This window comes from Lepidochelys olivacea (genome assembly GCF_965140295.1).
Source record: "Lepidochelys olivacea isolate rLepOli2 genome assembly, chromosome: 16".
NCBI lineage: Eukaryota > Metazoa > Chordata > Testudines > Cheloniidae > Lepidochelys > Lepidochelys olivacea.
Genome location: NC_140426.1, coordinates 16096552 through 16117807, shown reverse-complemented (window position 1 = coordinate 16117807; position 21256 = coordinate 16096552). Strand labels below are relative to the sequence as shown.

The 21256-nt window shown below is 48.7% G+C and overlaps 1 protein-coding gene across 1 annotated transcript in view; it reads right to left on the bottom strand.

Annotated features, from left to right (window-relative positions):
• Nucleotides 1–2544, bottom strand: part of PRRX2 (paired related homeobox 2) — a 69257-nt gene extending 66713 nt beyond the window's left edge. The window contains exon 1 of the mRNA XM_084649692.1: nt 2289–2544. Coding sequence (XP_084505818.1) covers nt 2289–2532 — 244 coding nt within the window. The 5' untranslated portion in view covers nt 2533–2544. The remainder of the gene's footprint in view (nt 1–2288) is intronic.
• Nucleotides 2545–21256: the final 18712 nt, after the last annotated feature.

Sequence of the window (21256 nt, the reverse complement as noted above, 5' to 3'; positions counted from 1 at the left end):
TTCTTGGGGGCAAAAAAACAATATCCTGCAAACCCCCCAAGAACCTTTCCAGACTGGTGAAGTGAGGAGGCAGCCGTGTTTTTGCATTGACTGGCGAACGTATTAGTCATTTTATAGATGCAATAGCTAGCCCAACTTCCTGGCAAGAATGATGATGTGAAAAAGAGACCGTACATGGAGACTCTAATGATAAGGAATGGGATTAAGCAGCTTCAATGTTGCATTCAGATAGATGCTAGTCACTCGACAAGACGTCGCTACCAGACTGAAAACAAGAAAAATGCTCGTTCTGCCTCAGTTTTAGTGCATCGGCTCTTTGGAGTGTGCTCCTTACGGGTGTTTACAAGTGCTCTGCTCCACTTCTTCAAGGGGTTTCTTTTCATTTTCTTTATGAGTTTAGAAGGAGCTGGGATGCCTACGTCCCAGTTTGCCTTCGGCTGAGAGGAAAAAGTGGCCATTGAAGCTCAGATTAAAAACCTAAACCAAATTATTTTCCTTACTTAAAAAAAAGGGGAGGACAGGGAGTGATTTTTGATCCATAAATTTAGGCTGGGTAGAGACCTGTTGTGAATTTTCCAAAGAGCGATCAAATAATTGATCTTTTTTGGTTACCCAGGTTATTGGACAGCTAGGAACCAAACTTGAGTGTTTATGGCATTAAAAAATACTTCTGGCACTTTGAAGTTTGCTTTGTTTGGTTCAGACCTGTGATATTATTGCAGCAGACCAAGCAAAATATCAATATAATATTTTACCTTGGTGATTTTAGAAGCTTCCTTGCAAACCTCACACAGCGCTTAGTTAATTTTAAACCAGAGGCCAGATTCTGCCCCTCTGATTTACACTGAGCAGTACCTTGCTGTGTGAGTGGTCCAACAGGTCTCATTGCTATGACTTGTGGAGCAAGGGACTGCTTAATCTGAGTGAAGAGGGGCAAAATCTAACCCTTTAAAAATCAAATATTTGCTTGTTTTATTTTATTTTTTAAAATAAAGATGGGCATTCGCTTGAGACAGAATTGTTCAGTATTATCTGTTCTGGAAAATAAAATAATGGTCCAGATTTTCAAGAGTGACTAGTGATTTTTGGATATCCAGCTCAAGACACCTAAAAGCAGCCTGATTGACAGAAACACTGAGCCTTCGCTCTCTGAAAATTGGGCAACGTTCAGATGCCTTGAGTTAGGGACCCCAAAATTAAGACACCCAGAACTCCTAGTTACTTTTGAACATCTTGGTCAGGGGAGTATTTGGCCTGTAGCATTTCCTGGCGGAGTGGAATGATTTTATTTCAATCGGATAATCCCTTTGCTGCGTTCGTGCATTTAAAGTAACAGTATTCAGAACACAAGGTCTGTCCACGGGCCTGTTAATGGAACTCCCAAATAGAACCAGCAAATCACGCTGCCCGAACCCAGGGCATCAATACAGCTCTCCTTGAACACTGATGATGCTCTCCCTCTCTCTCCCTCTCCCCCTCACTCACTCCCAGGCAATTTTCTGTCTCCCATCCTCTTCTCCCAGCCCTCAGACCTGGGTCTCCAATCAGCCACCAGCCCAATCTCGCATGTCTATGCCCACTTGATCTGGCCTTTATTTGGTGCCGGTGGCCCACTGACAACTCTCTTTCTGTCACAGTTTGTAATGGGCAACCAGTGGCCCTGTCCCATCCGCAATCAGTATAGAGATGCTAGCCGCCCATTTGGGGATGTGTGTGTGTGTGTGGGGGGGTCCCATTCTTATCCCCACCCGCAGCACAAATGTCTTGGCTGACTCCATTCAGGTGAGTTTCAAAATTAGCAGGAGAAATAAGTTAAAACCGGGGCTGGGGGCCTTTGTCCCATCCCAGCTGACGCTCAGGGTCTGCCCCTATGAAATCAGGTGCTCGGAAGCTTGGTTCCAGCACTGTTGATACCCTGGATTTGTGCCCCCCACCCAGTGCTTAATTTGTAGTGAAAGAGGTGCCCAGGCTCAAGCAATATTTTGACATTCAGAACTGATGTGGCAAGCGCAGCGGTGCCGGGGCTAGGGACGGCCAGGCCCCCGGGGGCGCCGGGGCTAGGGACGGCCAGGCCCCCGGGGGTGCCCCTGGCCCTGCTTAAGCACTGCCCCCCTCCCTTCTCCCCCATGCTCAGCGGTGTCCCCCCCCAGCCGCTGCTCGCCTTGTGCCTCTCAGGGATGCTCAGATTCTGCCCCCCACCCCCTTCCCCCTCCCGGGCTAGTTCTGGGGGCGCCTCTCCCCCTGCCCCAGCAGTGGCCCCCCCGCCCCCCCCGGCCGGAGGTACTCACTGTCCTGGGGGGCCGCCTCGCTCCCGCTGCTGCCGCCGGACGGCTCCTGCAGCCCCTTGGCGCCGTCCCTCGCCTCCGGGCCGGGCTCCTTGCCCCCGTTCATGCCGGCCGCCACTTCCTCCAGGTCCAGGAGGTGGCTGACACTGAAGTTTTTCCTGCCCTGCGGGTTGTCAGGCGGCTCCAGGATCCGGCCGGGGCTGGGGCCGAACTGCTTGTCCATGCCGAAGGCTGCCGCGCTGTCCATGGCTCGCTCCGGCGCCCCCCGTGCCCCCCAGCCCGCCCCACGCCCCCGTGCCCCGAGCGGCCAGGCAGCCCCGGTGCCCCAGCCAGCCAGCCCCTCGGTCTCCCTCTCCCGTCCCGAGCGCTGTTCCGCCGTGTGCTGACGTCTGGGGAGGGGAAGGGAAAAAAACGAAACCCCAACAAAAAACCCCAAACTTTCCTCTCCCCTTCGCTCTGGAGTGGTTCAGACAAACGTGTCCACACACAACGCCCCTTCTTTGGAACTGACGCGAACAGCCCCCACGGCCCTCCCCCGACTTTTCTGCCCCCTCTTTTCTGCGGCAGAGATTTTCTAAAAAGAGCAAGAGAGAGAAACCACTTCGCTTTCTCTCCTACCCCTCGCGCATGTTTGTTCCCCCGCCTGTGCCTGAGAAAGTTAAGTGCTTCTATCAACAAGTGTAAAGTGAATGTGCTCAGCAGAGCTTCTATAGGGAAGGGCTTTTTCACATGTACAGATTCCACTGGAGAAAGATCTGACCCATGGTTTCGCAGAAGGGACCTCATAAAATCAAGCTCACACACACATAAATGTAACCCCCCCTTCATATATACAACACACAAACACCCCCGCGTCAAAATCTCTGGATAGCCCCCCACTGCCTCCCTCAGCCTCAGATCAAGGTCACTTCTCTTGGGAAAAACCCAGCTCTCCTGCCTTAACGAGATAATTATGCCCTGCACCACAGTTAAAAACTCATAGGCTGCTTCCCTAGGGATTGCTGTGGAGCCTCCCTAATGAAAAGCAGCCACTGAGAGAGGAAAAATGAGTTTTTCCTCTTTAGAAATATTTTTAAAAAGAGCAAGCTTTGAAAAGTGAGGCAAGGGCTTGTTATTAGTGTCTGGTGAGGGGCTGCAGTCAGGACAATAAGAGAAGAGATTTTCTTCCTTTTGATGTATCTGTGCTTATCACAATTCTTCCTCAGTACAGTGTGTGCACTTGTTTTTGAAGGCACATGTGTGTGATTTTGTGTGTGTACAGCTATGGGATCTGTATTGGCGATTCAAACTGCTAGCTCATAAAAATCTACTCCTGAACTCTAACGTGTCCTAAAACATCTCAGCTAGGGAGCTCACTGACTGAACCAAGTTAAAATTTGTAGCAAGTTTTACTTGTGCATTCTGTTTTTCGGCAACAGACCTGCCTATTTTAAAACAAGAGCAAGGGTGGCTGGGTTCAGAGGCTGTTTTTTAAACTTCCAAAACAGGACTCCAGCTTTGTTCATTAGAATTAAATGTTGCCAATTCTGATCTTCTTAGCCCTGGTGTGAACTGGGAGTAACTTCACTGAAGTCAGCAGAGAGACTCCAGATTTAGATAGGTGTACCTGAAATCAGAGCACGGATCCCACTGAATTGGAGTGAGGCGATTTGGGCTGATAAAGAAGCCAATCCAAACTATTTTCCTTTTTCAAAATATGACATTGCATGAATTTGGAGATGGGCTGTCAACCCAAGAGTCTCTGACCAAAGGAAAGTTAAATCATGGGAAGAAGCATGACAGGTTTCCCATCATGCTCTGTCACCAATCAGCTCCTCAACTGAGCTACAGGGTCCATGTCTATGGATGAGAGTTGAGTGTGTTCTCCTGGTCTTGTTTAATCTGATTCGCTCAAACAATTTAGCTCATTTAATATCTTCTGTGACCTAATCCTCATCTCCAGGGTGCTTATGTTACAAAGAGTAAATTATGTCCTCGGATGGGTAATGAGCAGGAGTGGATGGAGTCTGAAGGAGTAAAGATTTTGTTGTCATATAAATGTCTGTAGAGCACTAAAGAACAAATAGAGAGCAAGACAGAATGCAGAAACGAGAAACAGGCCTAGGCTAAGCCCTAGAATCAGACCTCCTTTGATTCTTAGATGGTCTGGAATCTAATCTCTTGGTCTGAGCCCTTTGGTTACATTTTTTATCCAAACCCAGGAGAGGCCTGTTTTGTCGTTCTGATGCTGGTGAAATCTCATGAGAACAGCTGGTGAGATAGCATCACCACCAAATCCAAACTTGAAAGCCTTTTGCTGACTTGACCTCATCCATGAATCAGAGCCTAAATCAAATCTAAATTTGGACAATGCTGGCCCATCCTTGGTATAAACAGAATGATTGTCCGGATTTCAACATTTTTCAGTTTTCCTAGAGGAGTCAGCAACGGGAGCCAGGAATGCTGTCCTTATGAAAAGTCACCTGGGTCAGATTTGGATTCAAACTTCCTCAAGGTTTGCAGAAACTGGAGCTGAGCTTTTGGTTTGGACCCATTTCTGTCTTTCGCTTCGTGCTGGTGTGTGTTGTGTGGGGAAGGATTGTGTTCCTGGTAGCACCAGAGAAACAGTGGTGGGTGGCTTCCAGATGGAATGGATTGCATCCCTTCCATTTCAGGTCTGAATTACCGTAATCCAAAATCTCAGTGTGAAACCATCACATTTGGCCTGGTTTCCACCAGGAACCATAAAGAAGGCCTGAAACTGGGCGCATAGTGGCTCATCAGCAAACTTTCCAGTAATACTTACCATTTATGCAGCAGTTTCCATTTCTGAAGTACTTTAGTAAGAATTAATACTTCCCAACAGAGCAGGTCAGATAAGAAAACAAACATGGTGCCTTTTTTTCAAATGTTTCTGCTTTTATTTTTAGTTACGGAAGTTTGAAATTAATTCTATTTTGACCAGCTCTATAGCTGGCTAAAAATGGAGGGGGGTGGGGGGAGTTTCATCAAAATGTTCCCCTGCCTAGATTTTATTGATTGAATTTTCAAAATGTTGTTCAAATTTCAAGCAGCTCTGCACACAAAACCAACCCTCTTGGGAGGTAGGTGAGGATTAGCACCCCCATTTTAAAGATGGGGGAACTGAGGCTCAGAGTAAAAGGCCTGCTGCTCTAGTCATTGTCCTTAGTGCATGAAGTGTAGAGTACCAAGGATTGCCAAAAGTTACCCTGAGAGTCATTGGCATAGTCAGGGTAGGAGCCCTCGAACACCTGGCTCCCGGCTCCAAACGCAGTTCACTAAGCCATGCTGCCATCTGGCAAATGTGAACCAAGTTTTGCTTGGTTTCAGGTTTTGCTACCAGAGGTTTGCCCAGCTGTGTTTGTTCCCTCTTGTCAATTCCTAACTTGGGTGAACTCTTCCCAGGGGATGATCAAGACAGAGATTACTGGGATTAATCCTGAAGCACACCAGACTCGATTTTTCTCATGACAGTAGATCAAGCAACTGCCTGGCAGATATTTTGGCAGCTGTGGCTAGAAATGTATCTTTAAAAGAAGATTGGGTTTGCCCAAGAATCTGCTCTCTGCATCCATTATTATACACCAGGGAGGTCATAAACGCCGTGAGACCGATATGACTCAGTTATGCCTTGCAGTTACTGTAATTTACAATGAAGTTCTAAAAGTATCAGACCAAGTTGTGAACACTGAAGGATTAACCAGGCTGCCCCTTTCTGCTTGGTGGATGGAGATCTACCTCCCACAGCTGGACAGTGGCCAGCGCTGCTGGGCACCACTCACAACAAACTATTTTAGGGCATCAGAGGCAACACAGTGGGATTGGCGGAAAGCTATTAGCTTAATACTGGCAACTAGGGTTCAAGTGCTGGCAGCCAAGGGCTGGTATCTGCTGGTTAGGGATTGAGGGTTTGCGGTTAGAGGATAGGTCCTGAAGGCTAGGGACTGGCCCCTGACCTTCCCACAAGCCTTCTAATTGCTCAGACCCAGAGGCCTTCTTTTAGCTGGGTAACATCTTGCTGTGATTATGTTGCGGAGCGCTGGAGATCTGCAAGGGCTATTCATTTTCAGGCCATGGGGGAGGGGGAAGCTGAATGGTTTAGCCTTATCTTGCTCCTATCCTATTTAATCGGGATTATAATTATCATCAGCATCATTGTTATTATTTAGACCCTATTCTTGAACCCAGGCCAGCCTGTTTCTTTCAGAGGAGAGTTTTGCTCAGTTCAGGGTGTTAAATAATTCAATGGAGGGACTAATCGGCAGGGAAACCCCCTTGGGCTCGCACTTCCTCAGCCCCTGTGATTGCTGATATTTTTTTGGGTGAAATATGGCCTTTTTTACGATCAAAGGGGATCAGAGTTCCAAAGGAAAGAAAAAAAGGCAGAGAGTTTTCTTCTTCCCAATCCTAGCGGTCTGGTAAAGTTTCTTTAGACATGCAAAGATTTACACACCTTTCTGCGGGGTGCCTTAAATTACCCTCCAACTCTTTACACATTTCCAGGAGCAGAGCAAGAACAGTAAGTCATTGAGAAATTAACTGGCCTTTCAATAATATCCCCTGTCGGCCTTTCAGAAGGGGAATGTCTAATGACTTTTTTGAAGTAGAGGTCAGGGTTTGCTTTTTTTAAATAAAACAATCTGTATTAATGCAATTTCCTTTTCAGCTGGAGTGATTTTTTTTTAAAAGCATCATTCCCCCCCCCCCCTCCAGCCATGCGATGCATCTAGAGTTAGAGACATTTATTTAAAAACACCTATCTCCTCGCTGTGCTGGCTCCTCCGGATGGGATCCTAATGTTTTTTTTAAATTTTCATTTGTTTTAAATTACCGAACCCAGATCTCAGCGGGGCCCCAATTCAGCAATCCATCCCTCATCCTTGTTCAGCAACACATTTAAGCACGTGCTCAATGGCACTTTAGCGCATGCTTAAAGTTAAGCATGTGTGTTTTGCTGAATAGCTTAAAGCATGTGATTCAATGAGTTGTGGTGTAAATGTGGCACAGTTCCATTGAAGTCAATGGAGCAATGCCAGTTTACCCCTGCTATGGATCTAGCCCATTGTGTGGTCAATGTTTGTGAAGTCTGCAGTTTGATGGATGGACTTTTCATTGCCATGTCCTATTTCCTTCAGTTTTTTTTCCTAAACACTTTTCCCCCCCCCCCCGTAATCTCATTGAGTGTCCTTGGGTTTTCTTTCAGATTATCTCTTACATTTATGTAGCACCTTCCAACACAAAGGATCCTCATATGTTTTACAAACACAATCCTCTTCCTCATCCCTGAAATACAGCTGCCTCTGGGGTGGAACGCTGCAGCTCTTCAACAGCAACACTACACAACACTTTAGGTCTGGAAAGTAGCTTGTACTTATGGGGCTGGTGCTTCTCTAACACACTCGCATACAGTGATGAGAATGGCATGAGCATCTCGCTAGAACTAACACCAGCTGAGATGTGGCCCATATTTTCTGGCTGAAACTGCAGAGGAAGTCTATAGTGTATAGGCCGAATGCAATTACCTGGGTTCACAGGGGTTTTCAGTGGAAGTGGCAGTTTTTTACTCGTGTAGTGTTTACTGTTGCACCAGTACTGGACTACCCCATTAGAGTTTCTCTACCTTTTGCAGCTGCATCTTCCTTGAAACCTTCCTGCACTCTCTAACAGCTCTCATGCAAACCCTGGCTCCTCTTCTCCCTGAGCAGCAAAACCTGTCTTTGCAGTCAATCTTTACGCTGTGATAATTCCTAGCCATGTACACTTTTGACCTTTCTGTTTCATTTGCTGGGCTCTCTCCCCCTTTACGCTCATAGAGGAGATGATCCAAAAGGTCAAACCAATAAATTTTCCTTATTTACCCTACAAGTTAGGAAGCCATTTACAACACGTGTGTCTCCCGATTCGCAACTGCTTTCAAATCATCAGGCACCAAAACAGTAACCCCGGAGAGGGAATCTCAGCGAGAATTTTATCTAGTTTCACCTCTTGTAACAAAAGCAGAATAGTGCTATTCTCCATGTGTGTGTCGTTAAGGACCTGATCCAGCAAAACACTTAGACACGTGCTTAACTTTAAGCACAGGAGTGGTCCAGTTGCAGCCAAGGGACCTCATGCGTTTAAATGCTTTGCTGGATTAGAGCCAAAGTCTTACCTTGGCCTTGGTTTTTGTTCCGGCACAGCTCCCATTGGCTTCAGACAAGGATTATTTGCCTGAGTAAGGATTAAAGTCTTCAGGCTCTAGAATATCTGTCTAAGCTTTTGGACTCCTACCCGCGATACCTGAGCACCTGCCAGAATTGTCATCTCCACCATATGGAAGAGCTACAGATGGTCTAGCTGAGTGTAGAAGGCACCTGATGTCACAGCAGAGGAGCTGCTGGTGGGGTACATCCCTGTGCGTTGCAGGTTCGCTGCAGCGCAGGGCCCAGAACATTACAGAGCCTTCAGGTGTCGTTGGTATTGTCTGGGTTTTGGTGGTGTTTCCACCTCCTCTGCAGCGCAGTTCTCAGCTCATGGGAGCTGTGAGGAAATCAGAAGGAAATGGAATGGAGGGAAGCTGACAGAAACCTGCAATTGCTAACCACCCTCTCTGCCCCCTCTCGGCTGTGCGGAGGAGAGTGGTGTTCAGGTGAACTGTGTGAAGTAAACAAGCAGCCGGCCTGGTAGGAAATCCAGGAAACTTGCCAGATTGGCCGTCTACAGAGCCCAAGCTTTCGCCTGACATCCTCCGCATCCCGACGGATCCAGCAGGGAAGGAGTTTTTTCACTGGGCAACTAGACGGTTACGAATGCGATCACAAGGCCATATATGTTGGCGTTGGTCCTGCTTTGAGCAGGGGGTTGGACTAGATGACCTCCTGAGGTCTCTTCCAACCCTGATCTTCTGTGATTCTATGATATGTGGTTTGCAGGTTTAAACACACAAACTGAGCACCAAATCCGTGGAGCTCCCAGGAGTGACATAAACGAATGGCCAGATTCAAGTCGGCACAGAAGCTCAAGGGCAAAGATGCGCCGCTGGCTGCTTAAGAGCTTTTCTTTATTTATTTTTTAGAGGGAGTGAGCACCAGGCTGCAGGGGCTTAGGAGGGCGGCAGGGGCTGGAGTGGGAGGAGACAGAATTAAGCAGGAGTTGTTGTGGGGTTTGCTCAAAGGCCGCTAATCAGAGGTCCTAGCAACTACACAGACCTGCTGAGCTTTGCCCCCCGGTGGCTTAGACATTGCCTCTGGGACTCCAGTGTGGACTGATGTAGCCATGTCTCTGCCCACATGTGTCTGTGTGTGTGTGTTCCTAACGCCTGTCAGCAATGAGCCCCTTTCCCAGTGTGCTGCCCTAGGGCTCTGACGCGTCATAGTCAAGTGCATGTGACTGCATATGGCACAGGGCATGATGAGGAAACCAAGAGTGTTAGGAAACCCCAGCTCCCCTGTGATGTTAGATACAGTAAACACCAAAGGTGAAATCCTGCCCCACTGACATCAGTGGGAGTTTGCCGGGCCAGGTTTCAACCAAGTGCTTGACTGCTGGCCAGGATGTCTTGTCTCACTCACCTGCGTGCCAGCTTCAAAGCCACCTACTTTGGAGTCCCTGCCCCTGCACCCACTGCCCCTGCGGATTACTTCCCTTGGTGCTCTCCCTCTACCTCCAAGACAGTTCCTCCTTCCAGCTTGACTCCCAGTCCCTGCTGTGCTCCGGGTGGCGCCATCGCAGGCTAGGAAGGCCATTGGTCCGAGCCCTTATGGCTATCACGTACCTGCAACAGGGGCCTGGTTGCAAAGCTGGGGAGCCCAGATGGTTGCCTCAAGCTTTGGGCTTGGGTGGAGGGCCCGGAGCAGGAGCCTAAGAAAATGTCAATAAGCCAGGAGTCCTCAACTCTATGGAGCATAATAACATAAAAACGGCCATACTGGCTCAGTCCAAAGGACCATCTAGCCCAGTATCCTGTCTCCGACAGTGGCCAATGCCAGGTGCCCCAAAGGGAATGAACAGACAGGTTATCATCAAGTGATCCATCCCCTGTCACCATTCCCAGCTTCTGGTAAACAGAGGCTAGGAACACCATCCCTGCTCATCCTGGCTAATAGCCATTGATGGATCTATCCTCCATGAACTTTTCTAGTTCTTTTTTGGGTGGTGGGCCCTTATGGACATCTGGGCTGGAGTCTGAGGTTCAACAGTAACAATCTAATCTCCTGCCCGGTCAACAGGTGACCAACAGGGGTATATTCTCGCCTGCCAGTGGCAACGCTTTACACTGCAGAGATAATAATTCCCTCCCGTCACTAAAAATACCCATTTTCATATGTCTGACCCCTTTTCCAGCCAGATTCTGCTGACTAAGCATGTTTAGGCATAGTGAACTCTCAATAGCTGGATGTCAAAGGGGGATGCTAGGTTTCTGAGCGGGCGGCTTTTCCTCAACCCTGTTGCTGAAGTGTCTGAACTTATCTTCCTCTTGCTTAGATTGGTGTAAATCAGGAGTAACTCCACTGAAGTCAACCAAACAATGGTGGTATGGGGCCTTCTGTGGGCTGGTTGGGTTGTTTTCCACATTAGCAGTTTCGCAAGGACTACAGGTAGATAGGAGAGAGACTGCTGGAGGGTTGCAGAGAGCTGAGAAGAAATCTAAACTCCGAGTGTGTGTGTGTGTGGAGGAGGGATTATACTATATGAGAGAGAGGCTTAGCTGTGGGGCTGAGTGGAGTGCGGTGCAAATCTATTCGGAAAGGAATTCTATTGTGGGGGGAGGCAGGACGTAGAGGATTGGCAAAGGAGGTGGTTCTATCTCTTTCTATCTGCCTAATTATTAATGGTATTTCTTTATTCACTGATCCAGTCCTATTTTTCCCTCCATCTCCTTAATTTCCAGAAGGTGCAATTCACTGGAATTTAGATCCTCTCCCTGTCTCTTTTGGGTTACCCAACACACCCACACACACAGCTTGATTTAGCTACTTGTCCACATTGTTCCAAAGTGCCCTGTTCCATGCTCTTGTTAAAGCCCTTCTCCCAGATTTCTTATTCCCTCTATTTCTGTCTCCTCTCTCTCTCTCTCTCGCTTTCTTTCTGTGCCAGGAATTCTGGTCCCAGATGAACCAATGCTCCGTGGCTCTGCTATTTCCCGTTCTCCCCCCACCACCACCACCACCACTCAGCAGCGAGATGGGAAAAGACTGAACTAAAAAGAAAAAAAAGAAAAAAGAAAAAATCAAAGCTGCACATATTGGATCCAGATGTGCTCCCTTGTATACAGCCCTCTCCAGCAATTTAATTAAATTCCCCCAGACAGCCAGGAGGGTTTCTTAATGATCAAATTTCTCTGGCTCTCCTCCTAAAATGCCCTCTCTCTCTCTCTCCCTTGCTCTGTCTCCCTGATGGATAGCCAACTGCATTCTTCCTGCAATCAGCCCAGCCAAAGCGATCTGGAAAGGGGGCAGGTCCCACCTCTGTTATTCTAGCAGGGCACAGAATGCTTGTGGCTGGCGGTGGCTAGAGAAGCTTTTATTCACAAGGCAATCGCTGCTTGTTTCCCATAAAAATGCACTTCTTCCAGCTCTGGAATCTGGAGTCACTTCCCCACTGGGAAGGCTTGGCTTGCAGGGTTTGGAGCTGGATATCTAGAGTGGGAGAGATTTGAAGAGGGATGTTATACACATGGATACTTTGACCCCGTTCTCCCTCATTGGGACGAGGGACAATAAAGAGGCACTCACCTATGCTTTGGGAGTCATAAATATTCATTAATAAGGCGGGGCTTGACCCATTGGATCCCTCTGGCCATTACACCTCCCAAGGCTGTTTTTGATCTGCCTTTGGCACCGAGCATGGACCCCTCTAAACTAATTTCTGACCAGCAGGGGCTATTCAGAGGTGGGGGAGGGCCTGCCTGGCCAGATCCACAGACTGCTGTAGCCCTGCACCATGCCAATGGCATTTCACCGCTCAGGGCTACAATGGGCCATGATGGGGCAAAGGCTGGAGTCCTTTAAATATGGTTAATGAGAAACTCTACTAGGCTGACAGGGCCATTTCTGCAGCCAGCTCTGCTTGTCTTATGGCCAGCAATCAACCTTTGATGGGAGAAAAAAAGATTTAGATAAGTTCCTGGAGGATAGGTCCATCAATGGCGATTAGACAGAGATGCAACCCCATGCCCTGGGTGTCCTTAGCCTCTGATTGCCAGAAGCTGGGACTGGACAACAGGAGATGGATCATTTGATAATTGCCCTGTTCTGTTCATTCCCTCTGACGCATCTGGCCCCGGTCACTGTTGGAAGACAGGTTACTGGACTAGGTGGACCATTGGTCTGACCCAGTCTCGCCATTCTAATGGTCTTATGAGAAAGGGCTGAAAACCCTGTTCATTGGGTACCACCCCTCCACCGGAAAGGTGGTGGAGCATGTGAGAGCCAGGCCTGAAGGATGATGATGATAAGACCTCATGCTTATCTAGCACTGCCTTTCAGCTGAGTACCCTCGATTGACAGATGGGGAAACAGTGACCTAAGAGGGGTTCAGTGACTTGCACATGATGGCACAGCAAGACAGTGGCAGAACTGGAAATGGACCCCTGGAGTCTTGAAACCCAGCCTCACTGCTCTAACCAGTAGCCCACACTGCAGAGGCGGGCATCAAGTGCTTGTTCCTGCTCCCATTAATGGCAATGGCAAAATGTCCATTGACTTCGATGGTCTGGCTCAAACCCCAAGAGGCGGACGCGTCCCCAGGGGGCATGGGGATATAACTAGGCTCTATGATCAGGGCGGTAGAAATGCAGTAGGAGGAATTAGCCTCAGTTTCACAACATAGCTCATGAACACATACAGTCTTTAAGCTGTTTCTAAGCCCCTTAATAGATGAAGAGGAAAATTTTGGTAAACGCTTCCAAACAGTTAATGTGTTTGGTAGCACGAGGGATTTTTTTTTCTGTTTTCCTTGCATGGGGCTATAAGACACGTTCATTTCCCCCCTCCAGAGTGGTGCATGTAGGAAACCACAGCGCCTGGCGATGACACACAATGCCTCCCCCACCCCCACCCGAATGCACTAATGTCTGTGAAGCGTTTGGAGCGCCCCTTCTGAGGAGCAAACTATTGTTAACGTGTCCCTGTGCAGCAACGAACCCAGGAGCCTCAGCCACTGCTGCTTGCTAGCCCCAGCAGCGACGGACGCCCCTGCTAGCCCACTGCCACAACTGAATAGTTACACTCAGGGACTCAGCCGCCCAGGGGCTACGCTCATGTAGGAGATGGGGTAGCCTGTGGTGCCTTGAGACCATGATTTGAGGCCTGCCGTAACTCAGCCAGAGGTTAGGGGGTCTATGTCAGGAGCGGGTGAGAGTCTGTGGCGTGCAGGAGGTCAGAGTAGCTGATCACGATGGTCCCTTCTGCCCTTAGAGTCTATGAGGCAAAGCCCATTTTAGGCAACAGGAGACTTTCCGGAGCCAAAGCCCACTGAAGCCAATGCTTTGGGGCAGACCCTTTGTTGGCCCACAGGTTCAGTGCCAGACAGCCTGCAGAAGCCCGTGCTCTGGGAAAGAAAGGAACAATTGTGAGCTGGGTGGTGAGTGAACTGGGGCAGATGGTTCTTTATGGACCTCACCGCAGCCTTCCCGTATGCCCTTGGGCAAGTCACTTAGCAGCTCGGTTCCCCATCTGTAACATGAGGCTAATAGCCTCGCCCCACCTCACAGGGCGTGGTGAGGCTAAATCTATTATAGCTCGAGGGGTGCTCAGATACTCCAGCAAGGGGGACTTGCTAAGTACCATCGATCACTAGCCCTGAAGACTTTATGCCTGGCAGCGCCGGGGTTTGGGAACAGGCGCACTCAATGGGCGGGCGATGTAAGGCTCTGCATAGTGGTAGCTTCCATTGCTTCCTCTCCTTCAGAGGTTTGTGTGTCGTGCCCTGATGGGGGACAACTGATTGGCGCCATTGTACAAACGTGTCCCCTGCACTCCCGGCCATTTTGGGCTCTGGTTCAAGCTCGGATGGCAGCATTGCTATGAATCTGCGTTCCTGGGGACCGCTGTGTCCTGCTGAGGAACCTAGTGGAGTTAAAGTACCTCCCCACAGTTACATCTTGGCTCCAGTTTAAAACTGCTGGGGTGGGGGGATGGGATTGGATCACATAGGACTGGTACAGGGCTCCATCCCGTTCATCGCCAGTCACATCTACTTCAGGTCAACAGCACTCAGAAGCCAGTCGTCCCAGTCTGACTGTATCCAGCTGTTGTCTCTCGTCACACTTAAATCATAAGCGCTTTGGGGCAGGGACTGCCTTTTTGTTCTGTGTGTACAGCGCCTAGCACATGAGAGGGAAGGGGCACATCCACAACTGGGGCTCCTAGGCACTAGGCTACTAACACTAACTAACTGACTACGCTGGGCTGCAGGAACTGAGTTCAGAAGATCAGTCTAGGCCCCAGGGAGAGCTGTCTGCCTTCCAGTAACACTCACCAAGATTGGCATTTACACCCCCCTTTCCACCCCCCCCCACTTTCTTGGTGGTCTCAGCAGGGAAGCCAAGAATTGACTGTGGAATCTGATCTCCCTTCTCACCACTAGAGGGAGACAGGCAACGCCCGGGCTGGGCTGAGGCGCACTGGCAGGGGGCAAGGTGAGGGAACTCGTCATAACCCATAGAAGGTGAATTGGAGGCTGAGACACAGAAGATAAGAGTCCACTACTGCTGCGAGACAACGGCATTAATCCATTGGTTAAAATGGCAGCGGTGCATGCTTTTAGCCCTGGCAGTCACAAGTTCAAACCCCACCGGTAGCTCAAGTGAGGGGCTGTTATACTTATTCTGTGGGGGAGAGGCTCTCTATAACCCCACCCTTTTGCTCTGCCTCCTACAGGAGATGCAAAGAGGAGGATAAAGGAGGGAGCATTTCATGACTACATGTCAGAAAAATCCCAAATTATTTGGGCTGCATGCCTTCTCTGACCACTCCCCCCCCCCCCCCGTCCCTCCCCGGGATGCAACTGTGTGTTGAAATTTGGATTGATTCCATTTAAAAAAAAACCCCATCACCAACCCTGCTTCACTTATTGTTAACTTTTCAGAGATCCAAATGTCTGGAAATGCTAATAGCATTGCTAAGACAAAATCAAAATCCTGGGATAACACCACCCTTCCCCTCCAGCCCACCCAGCTGTGTCAGCCTTGAGAGAGGGGCAGGGGAGATGTTGGCTGTAGGCTCACTGGATTCATTTGGCTGGAGAGCTTGGGCTCAGGAAGTCATCTCCCGGGGCTGCAATGCAAGAGGGGACCAGGCCAGGGCCTGCTGCAGATGGAGGAGAAAGCTAACATCAGCCTTGCAAGCACACACGCAGCTGAGCTCTTCCCTGCAGAAAGTACTGTTAATCGGGGCCAGGCATGTGAGTGAAGGAACAGACCTGGTGCTGGGCCCTGCAGTTGTGAGTGGGCACAGGGAGAGAGGGGTTTTTTGGGAGACAGTAGGTAGCAACAGTCCCGCCACACTGGGATTTCCGTACCCTGGGATGATGCTATTTTTGGATTTCTGTAGCATCTTGACCCTCCCTTGGGGTGAAGTGTTTTGCAGATTGTGCGACTGATTCGCAGATGCCCTGCACTTTTTGTAGCCATTTACACCAGTGCAAAATGGATGGATATAAAGATCCTAGGCTATTGGGTTAGGCAAGCTGCACTCTTTACTAGTCTCTGAGTACCCTGACAGGCTGCAGCTCCCAGTGTCTCCAAAATGCCTGCCTCGATTCTTCTCCAGCAGGACAGTCAGCAACTGGACAGTGAGGAAAAGTCCGGGGGAGGGAACGGCTCTGAACAAATCCTTCTTCCAGTATCTCAGTATGTGGGGAAATTAAAGTAGCAAAAGCAAGAAAGAAAGTGAGACGAGATGATCACAATGGAGCTGTCAGGTCTTGGCATCTGTAGGCCAAAGAAAGGGTGGAGGAAAACCAACATGAAATCAGCCCAGAGAAGGGAGCGTAGCTGAAAGCTGCATCTGAAGAACTCCCTTGGAAATAGCTGTAACCGATCTGCTCTGCCAGCAGATTTTCCTCTTGTTTGCATCTCCAACTTCCAGGTGCTAGGCCTCAGGTCTGACAGGTCTGGCTGTCTAAGAGCCTGGAGAGTTTTCCCAGGAAAACTCTGATGAAAGATTGAGTGAGTTTCACACCCATTCCAGGGCAGGAATAGTGGCAAGGGAGTGCGCCTCTTCCCCAGATTACAAACTGCTAATTAATTGGTGACAGAGCGGAAGCCAGCCTGTGGCTTACTGGCTTGGCCTCACAGCCTTCTGAACGCAGGGTTCTGACCTACCCATCAAGGTGGGGTAGTTGTCAGGGTTCATTTTCTCCCTAGGGAGCTAGCAAACACCCAGCTGTGATGCCCTCAGCACTTCCCAACCGAGGCTCAAGGAAATGTTTCAAAGTGCTGTCATGCTCCTGGATCACGAGCGGAAAGGCAGACACTCGGAAAGGCTGGGACGTGCTGGCTGCATGTGAGTGGCACCTGGCCGGAGTTCCCTTTGCCTTTGGTTTTGCATGGCCTACAAGGAGATCATGGCAAACATCTAACAGCTGGCCAGAATACAGGGGTAGAAGGAGCTGGGAAAGTCTCAGCTTCACAGCTGACTTGGGGGCTTTACTAAAACTTAAAGGCCGGAGTCTCCTCTCACTTGCACTAGTGTAAATCCCTGGATTTTTGTGGCTTCATTCCTTGTCTACAAGAGAGGACGATCAAGTTCTTAGAGCTAGGAAGCCCAGGCTTCACCCCTCTAAGCAATGACTCTGTCTTGGATCCTATCGTGTTTACACAGTACAGTGAAGGGCGCTGGAGAAAATCCTTGGCTATGGAAGGTAGAGAATTTGTTCCTGCCATACACTGCAGGAAAGGCTGCTCCCTACCCCAGGATTGTCTTCACAGACTCTCCATGCAACCCTGCTCCTCTCCAACTCTCGGCCTCCCTCCTTCTGCTCCCTGCAGAGATGGCTTCAGCACGCAGCACGCTGTCTCCTCAGAGCTGAGCTGCTTGCGGCCACAAACTCACTCTTCATTCCCCACTCAGACAAGCTCCTGATCACACCCCCTCCACAGTGGGCATGGGCCACGTACAGATCTGGGAACCAGACACGGCTTTTTCCAGCTGCAGGTCAGATTCATGGCCCCGAGGAATCGCAGGGCCCTGGGTGCCTCCATCCCTTCACGAGTATGGCCATAGCTCAGAAAATACGAAGGACCCTCATCACTACTCCCCCAGCCCCCCACTGTGATCATGGCCCTAAGAAACACAGGGCCCGCCCCCCAGCAGTAATACAGCCCTGGGAAAGCCAGCCTGCAAACCAAACTGCACCATGCATCAAGAGACTAGCAGGATGATACAATGTCCATGGCGAAAAAACACGGGGTGGGTGAGGGAGGAGCGGAATACTCATAAAGCAGGCCGAAGCTCTGAGAAGCGGGGTATTAACTAGCAGCTGATGGAGCTGGGTAGTAAACAAGTCATTTTTTATTAACAGAAAGGTTAACAGGCAGATGAATTTCTAAAGACAGGAGCCTGACATTATGACCTGCGGAGTGGCAGTTATCAAAGGTAAGTCCCGCTGCCTCAGTTTCAAAATTGGGCCAGCACCAGCGCAGAGAGGAAGAGCCCCCTGGTCGTGGTGACTAGCCATTGGCCTTGCCCCTGTTAAAAAATCTTTTGCTTCATCAGTGTCTGGCATATGGGGCTCAGGCCCTACAATGATGTGGGCCCTGGAAGGACCTACATTATCCCTCTGACTAAAGCAGTGTGACTAATGGACTCTTCGGTTTGCTGGCCATTTGGGGGGCGGGGAGGGCACGAAAAGGTTTTGGACTGAATGGAAAACAATTTTAAAAAAATTTTTTTGGTGAATTGAAAAGTCGAAAAAAATTGTCTCAGTTGAAACAAAATATTTCCGGTTGCGTTTTGAGCATCATAAAACATCTTATTTTTTTTAAATGTAAAATTAAAGGGTTTTTTGAAACAAAAAGTCATTTTCAATTGGAAAATCTAAAGGTTTTGATCGTTGGAATGTTGCAGGGGGGAGGCTATTCGGGTTGGGTTTTTTGTTTGTTTGTTTGGTTTTGACTAAAACAATTCAGTGGAAATGACACAAATTTGCAAAATGTCACTGAATCTGCCCTATTTGGGGCGGGGGAAGTGCCCAGCTCTGCCTCTGAATCTTTGCTCTGTTTCTCCCCTAGGACTGCATGTGCCATGCCACATGTACTGTACTTCTGACTCTGATACAAGGCAGAGGGTGACAGGATTAACATGGGCAAAGGGCTAGCCTGGAGCCCTGTGAAAAAGCAGATCCGTAACTCTGGTTTCAGTGTCCCCAGAGCAGAGTGCACGATGCTTTATATCGAGACGTGGCAGAAGCCAGTTTGTTGGGTATAATTTCAATCAATCATATTGATGTGTATTTTAAGCATTTTTGTCTCTGTTTAGCTATTTAAATTTCCACACTTGCATGAAATGATGGGGACGGGGATCAGACAACGAGGGTCAGACAGTAATTATTTAATGACAGTAAACGCGCTGCGATTCAAAAAGTTAAACCATTGTGCACACAAATTGTGAGCATCACAGCAAAATGTACAAAGTGAAAAAAATCCTTAACTCAAATGCTAATAAGAAGTTGTCAAGCAGCTTTTTTCTTACTTAGCTTAGCTGTGAAGTTTGATTTTTGGTAGACAGATTATCTCTCTGACTAAAGCAGTGTGACTAATGGACTGGTGAAATCAAAGGTTACTGATTAAAAGCTAACCCTTCTTAGCCCACCCTTGCCTCAGGTCCCAAGAGACTGCACCAGTCTTCGAGGACCGAATGGGATGCTGCAGCTTCTGTGAGGGTCACTTGGTGGGAGCTATAAGGGGCATGATGTAATTACAAGCGCTTTCCCCTACTTACAAGTGGGGAGAGCAAGGCTGAGAGCCTAAGAGTGAAATTTTGGCCCCATTGATGTCAATGGCAAAATGCCCATTGACATCAGTGGGGCCAGAATTTCACCCGATAAGATTTGTTCTGTGACAGACGGAGCCCGTGTCAAAGACGGGATTAGAATGCTGGACTGCTGGGCTCACCCTCTTTTGCTTAGACCAGGTTTCTCTCCGTGTCAAATAAAAGGGGTTTTGCAAAACCTCATAGCAGCAGAAATGGTTACACATGAAAAAACAAATCACTGAAAACCATTTTTAAAATGAAAAGGAGTACTTGTGGCACCTTAGAGACTAACCAATTTATTTGCCCTCAAATAAATTGGTTAGTCTCTAAGGTGCCACAAGTACTCCTTTTCTTTTTGCGAATACAGACTAACACGGCTGTTACTCTGAAACCTGCCATTTTTAAAACGTGACTAATCCTTTGGGTTTTGTAAATCCAAGTGGTGATATTGTCCTAGCCTTGGAGAACCCGAAAGAGCTCTTGACCATAACAAAAAAGAAAATGACCTGCCTATTTTCACTGTCCAACTGAGTGAGCTGTAAAAACTAAATAAGCAGTACCTTAGTTTGGTTTATGGTTGTTGCAGTTGCAATAACTTAAGTAGTTTTCTTATCTTATTTATCTTGGTATCTTGGGTATTTCTAAGGCAGCTATCACCAAAGTTTCTAAGTGGCACATAGCTTATGTGAAGTATGTGTTTATTTAAAGTGTTTGCTCTCCAGGAGCACCTCACAAAAAAACAAACCTTGCTTCATGACTCGCCCAAGGAGCCAAGCAGGCATACAGACAACCCCCTGTGTTGTTCAGAGGCCTCTGAATCCAAAACCTTCCTGCACCATCAGACGATGCTTAGGGCACGAAAAGGTGCTACCATCTCTGCCTAGCACTGTTCCCTCTAAGCTGTGCATGTGATCCTACACCCCACGCACATGGTGAAATACCGCACGCACAAACATTTGCACAGAAGACATTTTTTGTGCACACGGCCCGTCAAAAATTAGAGGGAACATTGCTGCCTAGCCTGGGTTGCTGCTGGCATGTCCTCTATGTTGTTAAGTTCCATAAATTACAGCTCATGGGGGTCATTGGGCCACATAAGCCTTCCCACCGTGTCAAGGGACAGGCCCCAGGGAAGGGTTCAGAAGCATAGACGACCAATATGATACAGGACACTTTGGATGGGCTTTTTTCAAAGGCCAGCAAACAATACCAACCAGTCACCATTTCAGGTTTTTTTCCATTGGCAAGGGCTCCCTTAGATACGTGTCAAAAATATCAGTCACGCCAGGTGGACCTGCATTCCAAGGAAACAAAGGACCAGGACATGAACTATGCAAGACAAAGCTTCTTGCTAAGGTAGAGCACCCCACAATGTTCTATTGATGGACCAGGCCAGCGATGGTCCAAAAATAATCAAACATTTGTATCACAGCGTATGAAACTTCGTGTGCCTTTTGTTACTGAAATATAGAACACCTTGCATCCTCTAGGGCCATGATACAGTAATGGGCCAGCAAGCACCAAATAAGGGCCGTCACGTACAACAAAAGCTGAGCAATCAGTTAGGCTGGCGCTGTAAATGGGACAGAGTGTGTGTTCCATTTGTCTGGAGCTGTGATCCCAAAAGGTAAAAAAAGTACTTTTAAAAATGCAATGCCTGGCCCTGAAGCTCACACACCCACGTAATTTCTTTTTTTGCGCACTAGCCCGTGGCAAGCTGATCTGGCCCTGTTAGGTACTTTAAACGCTGGTTAACAGCAGATGGGCAAGTTGTCCGCATGGGTTAGCCGTGCACAGACTTAAGGTGCACGCTTGCAATGTGTGCCACGCTTGGCGGGGGGGGGGGCGCTGAATTTTGGCCCAAAGGGTTGTGGCTACATTTGCAAACCTTTTGCGTGAACCCCGAGCCCGACCAAGTTTGAGGACGGGCATCTAGCCTGCCTGACAGTGCAGGACGCAAGCCTGGACCATTGCCATCGCTGATGGCCTTCAGGCTTTGGGGCTGGGGGTGGGGGG